General features: G+C 45.2%; 1 protein-coding gene across 1 annotated transcript; it reads left to right on the top strand.

Moving 5' to 3' along the window:
• The first annotated feature begins 2,058 nt into the window (after window positions 1–2,058).
• PIGV (phosphatidylinositol glycan anchor biosynthesis class V) lies at window positions 2,059–5,564 on the top strand. Its single transcript, XM_018560446.1, has 3 exons — window positions 2,059–2,164; window positions 2,391–3,482; window positions 5,267–5,564. The coding sequence occupies exons 1-3, from the start codon at window positions 2,084–2,086 to the stop codon at window positions 5,507–5,509; spliced, it is 1,416 nt and encodes a 471-aa protein (XP_018415948.1). The 5' UTR covers window positions 2,059–2,083; the 3' UTR covers window positions 5,510–5,564.
• Window positions 5,565–6,788: the final 1,224 nt, after the last annotated feature.

Below are 6,788 nucleotides of genomic sequence, written 5' to 3'. Positions count from 1 at the left end.
TAAAATTCAAGCCATGTATGGCCAGCTTAAAATTTGTAGATAGCTAAAAAAATGCATACATAATTTTTACTAATAAACAATACCTCCCTGGTTGTATTTCTGACCTTATTATAATACACCTTCCTGTATATACAGTATTTTAAAATTAAATTGTACACTAGGCTAACAATACACCTCCTAAAATGATTGCCTCAGCTCCCTAATTAAATTACATGTTCCACCTACAATGGCTTGCTAGATACACAGCAAAAAAAGGTGCCCTGGAGATGTTTTTGAAATGTTGGCATTTATGCCACCCGGCTCAGTAAAGAGGGTGAATGTCCCCAGCAGGGACAGAAAAATGAAGATGTCCATTTCACTGTAAAAATGTCTTCTCTCTGGCTGCACGATAAGTGCGTGCACATTATTTAACCAACACCGTACAACTGCAGCTTTTTACCTGGAGATGGAAGGGTTAAACACAGTCTGGGTTGGTCATGTGAGCTTTTGCTGCCTATCATGTCTAAGCAGGAAGTGAGTGCAGTAAGGAAGTGTCAGAGCCAGGCTTTTTGTAATGCATTTCCCTGTATAGATGGTGCATTGCTGCATCTCCTGGCCGGGTACGTATTTGTCCTGCTGATTTCAGTAAATAACATGTGAGTAGACGTTGTGGCTGACTGGCCCTTTAATTCCTGCCACATATGGATTACACAGGTTCTATGGCTGGTCACAGGAGATATGACCATGACCCTACAAGTCAGATGTTTTAGTAATTAAAGAGAAAGCCTGACAACCCAGAAGGACTTCCCTGCTGATCTCTCTCTCTCTCTCTCTCTCTCTCTCTCTCTCTCTCTCTCTCTCTCTTTCCCCTTCTCCCTCAGTCCTTCTCCTTCTCCCTCAGTCCTTCCCCTTCTCCCTCTCTCCTTCCCCTTCTCCCTCTCTCCTTCCCCTTCTCTCTCTCCTTCCCCTTCTCTCTCTCCTTCCCCTTCTCTCTCTCCTTCCCCTTCTCTCTCTCCTTCCCCTTATCCCTCTCTCCTTCCCCTTATCCCTCTCTCCTTCCCCTTATCCCTCTCTCCTTCCCCTTCTTCCCCTTCTCCCTCCCTTCTTCCCCTTCTCCCTCCCTTCTTCCTCTTCTCCCTCCCTTTTCCCCTTTTCCCTCTCTCCTTCCCCCTTTCTCCCTCTCCCCTTCCCACCCTCTCCCTCTCTCCCCTTCTCTCCCTCTCCCTCTCTCCCCTTCTCTCCCTCCTATATATAATCAACTTGGGCACCGTGGCTTTACTCAGTGTCCACCAGCTATTGGCATGCCGCAGGACACAATGGCGTTACGGGCACTGCCTGGCACATATACTGTCTTCATGAGTGTTAGTGGATCTCCGCAAGTCTCCGCACATTCTATCATCACAGTCTCTGTAAAATATACCAAAGTCACTGCTCTCCTGTTGTCCCTGCTGTTTCTGTATGATTAGATTAATGTTGTCTGTGTGGAACTACAGCTCCCAGCATGCCGAACTGACATCACTCCTAGCTCTGTAAAATTCCAGGTCCCATCTGGAGTCACCACTTTGCATGTAGCACTACAACTCCCAGCTGGTCATCCATGTCCATCTCTCCTCTCTCTTTACATCTACAAGTGGCAGCATACTCATGTGGATGTTGGTGTATATCATGTATTAAAGCAGAACTCCAGCATCTCTATTGGGGAGATATCCCCTCACTTCCTGTCCATGAGAGGGTGCTCTCTATAATGAGGAACTTTACCTACCAACTTAATGTCTCCCAAAACTTTACTATCAAGGCATGCCAACTGTTATGATTGTCGGCGTGCTTATTACAACTCTCAACCGAAATTTCAAGCCCTCAGATGGCTGGTGCCATAGCTGATCACATGAGCAGCACCATGGCAACTGCAATCCAAATAGAGGCTACGATGGCACCTTCCTCGGCTATAAAGAATAGGAGGGTGTAATTCCACTTTAAATAAACATAACTGCATAATAATTGTCTTAATGTCATATAAAGAATTGGCTTGATCTGTATTTCTCTATCATTTAGGTTACATTTTCTCTGTCCGACCAGATACACACTTTTTGGTAGCCATTGGGAAATGTGGGGGAGCCATGACCCGTTTGTGCATGAGATCATACTCTTCTCTTTGTCTTGTCGTGGACTCACATTGACAATGCAGGTAAGGGGATTATATTTCTGAAACATGTCTTTTTTTTGGTTAAAGGAGTTATTTGCTTCTTGTTCTGTGTGACACGTCACCTGAACAGGAAGTGAGATGAAATTCCTTGATGGTGACAGACAGCTATAAAATGCTGACAGAGATTCTAACCCTTTTACAGTTTATACAAAACAAAAAAGCATTGTTTGGTTTTAAATACCAATGTTGTTTTTGATTTTTCTCCTAGGTTTTATTCAACCTCTTGATACCAGACCACACCGCTGATGCCTTTTCTCCACCACGGCCACCCCCAAGTTCTCTTGGGGACCACATAGCCGAGCTGCTTCTGAGAGGTTTAGGCCGCTGGGATGCAGAACACTTTCTCTTCATAGCAGAGCATGGCTATGTATATGAACACAATACTGCATTCTTCCCACTTCTCCCAATGGCTGTCACAGGGTTGGCACGAGGGCCTCTAATGCCCCTGGCAGGGGTGCTGACCTTGCGGAGTCGGATACTCCTTTCCTCCGCCCTCCTGAACTGTGCTTGCTCCACACTGGCTGCCGTCTCTTTGTACCTCCTGGGTTGTGTGACTCTGCAATCTCGACGTACCTCCTTCCTCGCTGCACTTTTATTTTGTATGAGTCCTATTTCAGTTTTTATGACTGTTGCCTATTCGGAGAGCCTGTATGCCCTGGCCACGTTCAGCGGCCTGTGGCACTTGCAGAAGAATCAATTGCTAATTGGCAGTGTGCTTCTGTCGCTGGCCACGGCAGCCCGTTCCAACGGACTGGTGAATGCAGGATTCCTGGTATACTCTGGGGTGAAAGCATTTTTGCAGCAAAATAGTGGTTGTGTCCCATTAACAAAAAGACTGTGTGGAATATTGTTAATGATTCTACCCTTTGCTGTTTTCCAAGGCTACTGTTATTATAGATTTTGTTTCCCATCCTATGGAGAAGATCACCTACCTGAAGAACTCATACAACTGGCAAAAGACAAGGGATACCGAACGCGTGGAGAGCCAGTTCCTGTCTGGTGCTCATACAGTATTCCGCTGGTGTATTCTCACATCCAGAGTGAATACTGGGGTGTTGGACTGTTCCGCTACTTCCAGCTACGACAGTTGCCCAACTTCCTCTTGGCTACCCCAGTCGTAGTTCTGGGGATCTATGCAATATTCAAATATGTTTCCTCTAACATGGAACTATGCAGCACTCTGGGATTGTGCGATGTGCAGAAAAAGGGCTGCTATGGATTCTATGGACCTCAAGTGTTTGTCTATGTGGCTCATCTCTCGTTCCTGATGGCATTTGGAGTTCTCTGCATGCATGTGCAGGTATAAGACCAGAAACAAGCCTTGATGCTGGGGTGTAGCGGGAAGGAGAATGGTGGCTGTATGGTAGAGGATTGTATAATGTTCAAACTTTAAAATGAGCCTGTGCTGTGTCTATGTTTGATTTAATAGTGTCCCCACCAGCAGCACATACTTACCCTTCTCCTTGCCGTACCATTTGGTGCCCGGGTGCAGACAGAACTACCTGGTACATCCAACGCTTTCACAGAGCTTTGTGTAAGCTCCACGTTTAAAATGAGAAGGACAACTTCTCTTTGCTGCAAGTGGCCAAACAGAGCAGATGGAGAGCGAAGGGAAAGGAGTATGTGCAGATGGTGGAGCCTCCATTAAAGTTTCTTTGCTTTGCATGGGCAATGCACATGTTCATGTTATGGAAAACCTGTCACAAGACAAATTTGAGGCTAACTGATGATGCTAGATGTCTGTCTGTCATGATAACCTACTGGCTTCAATGATTTGTGAGGTGAGTCATTTTTGTGGAACCCAGTTTGCACACTATATTCTGCATGATTTTCTCCAAATATGTGAAGTTGAACCTGTTAGAGTCAGAGACAGCCAGGCACGTAGCAATTTTTTAGAAATTTAACAGTGGCAGCCCTCAAATTTGTGTTATTTATGTTGTGTTGTGGTCTGTCAGTAAAGCTGAAAGCACGACTTGACATTGCAGTTTTACTATGTGTTACACCGATGCACACTAAAGCACAATCCTCATTGTCACCCCAGTGCACCTTGCCAAGGCACCTCATTGCAAATGTGTTTCAGTGCATCACAACATATAGATAGGAACCATCTGAGCTACGTACGGTATTGTGCTTGTGGCAATGCACCACACAGGCATAAAGGTAGCCTCACATTAATACTTCACAATCAAAGGGGCCAGTATTACAAATATCACATTATTACGTTAAACAAAAAGGTTCTTTTTTTTGCCATGAATAAAAAATACTGCTGCTAGACCTGAAGCCTAGGCAGCAATCACATGATCTCTGATCACCAACCATTACTGTAGATCATCTAAATAAGGTATTCAGTGCTTTTATACATATTGATAATATTTAGACTCATTTTCATGCATATGGCTAGTGGAAGATCACTATATACAGATTGGGCAGCTCATCATGAAAGATGCATTTTTGGTATTTTCCTTTATTCTTTTTTCTTGAATGCGTTACAATTTTGATTGCATTGATTCAAACACTCACATTTTGGGCTATTGTTGATGGGCTTTGGGCTCGGCCGATAAGTGTGCTTTTGACGTCCATTTGAGACCATTTAGAATTAATTGACAAGTCCAACAGTTGGCCTCCTCCTGACCTGCTATAGTTGCAGCTATATAGAGTGAAGCAGTTCTATTGCAAACAAAGGCCTATTAACATACAGTAGATCCTTATAATTTTTATAACTTGACCTTCCCTGACTACATAGCTAATCTACATTTTGCCAACTCCTGAGGCACTTGCATTGGACAGTGGAACAACAGTTTTCAGGGCTTATCTATGAACTCAGGGTGTCAGGCCCAGTAACATAGTAAACTAAATCAGAGAGACTCACAAATGAGGCTTTTGTTGTGAATGACGGTAATACCTGGAATCCTTTAGCATCTTCTCTTAGGCAGGACTTTTATAAATTTGAAGTGGAGTATGCTTGAATCATCCCTACATACAATAGTTTCATGGTATTTTATTTGTTTAGATGTGTGTGTAATGCCAGTTCATGATGATTTCCTGGAACCATTTATGCCAGTGTTTCTTTTTTTTTCCATGCAGGTTGTCACCCGACTACTTTTCTCTTCCTGTCCTGTGCTCCTCTGGTTTTGCTCTCATATGATTGAGGAGAACGAGCCCTGGATATGGGGCCTAGAGAGAAAGAAGGAGGCTTCCAATCCAGCTGTACGCCTGCTAAGGTCCTGGGATTCGCTGCAAACACGAACACGGGTTTTGCTGGGGTATTTCTTAGGGTACTGGGTGATTGGGACAGCCTTACATGTCAATTTCCTCCCATGGACGTAACACAGAAGGCAGCTGGGATCAGGACTAGACTTACTTCTCAACAGCCTGTAGGCAGATATATCTGGCGTGCCCCCCCAGGATAACAACCACAAACAACAAACAATTGTAAAGACGACATAAAATACCCCAATATTGCATTGATGACATCTGTGTAAATGTTATTAAGACAGTAAGGCATTATACAACAATGCAGAGTAGCATATGAATTTGCAACCTACTCTGTGCTGCCACTCTGCTCTGGGGTGGCCGTCAGATGTCTCGGGCGGAGGGTCTCAGCAGGGGCAGAAGCGGAGGGTCTCAGCAGAGGCAGATGTGGAGGGTCTCAGCAGGGGCAGATGCGGAGGGTCTCAGCAGGGGCAGATGCGGAGGGTCTCAGCAGGGGCAGATGCGGTGGATCGCAGCAGGGGCAGATGCGGAGGATAACAGCATGGGCCGATGTGGAGGATCACAGCGGGACATATCCGGAGGGTCTCCGCAGGCGCAGCAGGGGCAGATGCGGAGGATAGCAGCATGGGCCGATGTGGAGGATCACAGCGGGACATATCCGGAGGGTCTCAGCAGGGGCAGATGCAGAGGGTCTCAGCAGGGGCAGATGCGGTGGATCGCAGCAGATGCGGAGGATAGCAGCATGGGCCGATGTGGAGGATCACAGTGGGACAGATCCGGAGGGTCTCAGAAGGGCAGATGCTGCTGTGATACTCCAGAAGGCTGCTATGAGGTCGACAGCAAGCGCCAGACCTTGCGGCAGCCAAATCTACTTGAAAATTTAAAGCGCCAGGAAGGACTGTAAAAATAAATTAAATATATATAAATACAGACAAGGATTCTCTTATACAGACTCTGTGGAGGGCGCCTGTAGGCAGATGCCTATGTTGCCTAGTGGGAAATCCAGCTCTGGCTGGAATGTGTAAATAATGACTGTATATAGTTGCAGCAGATCCATTGCAAATAAATGTGGATGAAAAGGTGAACCGGATGTTTATAATTTTTCTGTTGGACTTCTGAAAAACCTCCTGGAAACTCTAGCACAGTTGTCACCTAGAATGTAACGAGCTTGCCAGTTTTGCTGCATTGATAGATACATAGATTTTCCTTTACTTTCTGTGCTGGAAACACTCTACCAAGCCATTCCCCCTGTATTTTTCTAGAGACAAACTGGTTGGAAGATTTAAATAAAATTTTCTAGTGTCTGTGTCCTTGTTGTAAGATTTCCCTTTACTTCCTGTCCTGAAGATTGACCTTTACTTCCTGTCCTGAAGACAGAACAGGAAGTGAAAGT

Source organism: Nanorana parkeri, unplaced genomic scaffold (assembly GCF_000935625.1).
Source record: "Nanorana parkeri isolate BGI_ZX_2015 unplaced genomic scaffold, ASM93562v1 scaffold455, whole genome shotgun sequence".
Taxonomy (NCBI): Eukaryota; Metazoa; Chordata; class Amphibia; order Anura; family Dicroglossidae; genus Nanorana; species Nanorana parkeri.
The sequence above is the reverse complement of the archived record's forward strand: the minus strand, read 5'-3'. Positions and strand labels throughout refer to the sequence as shown.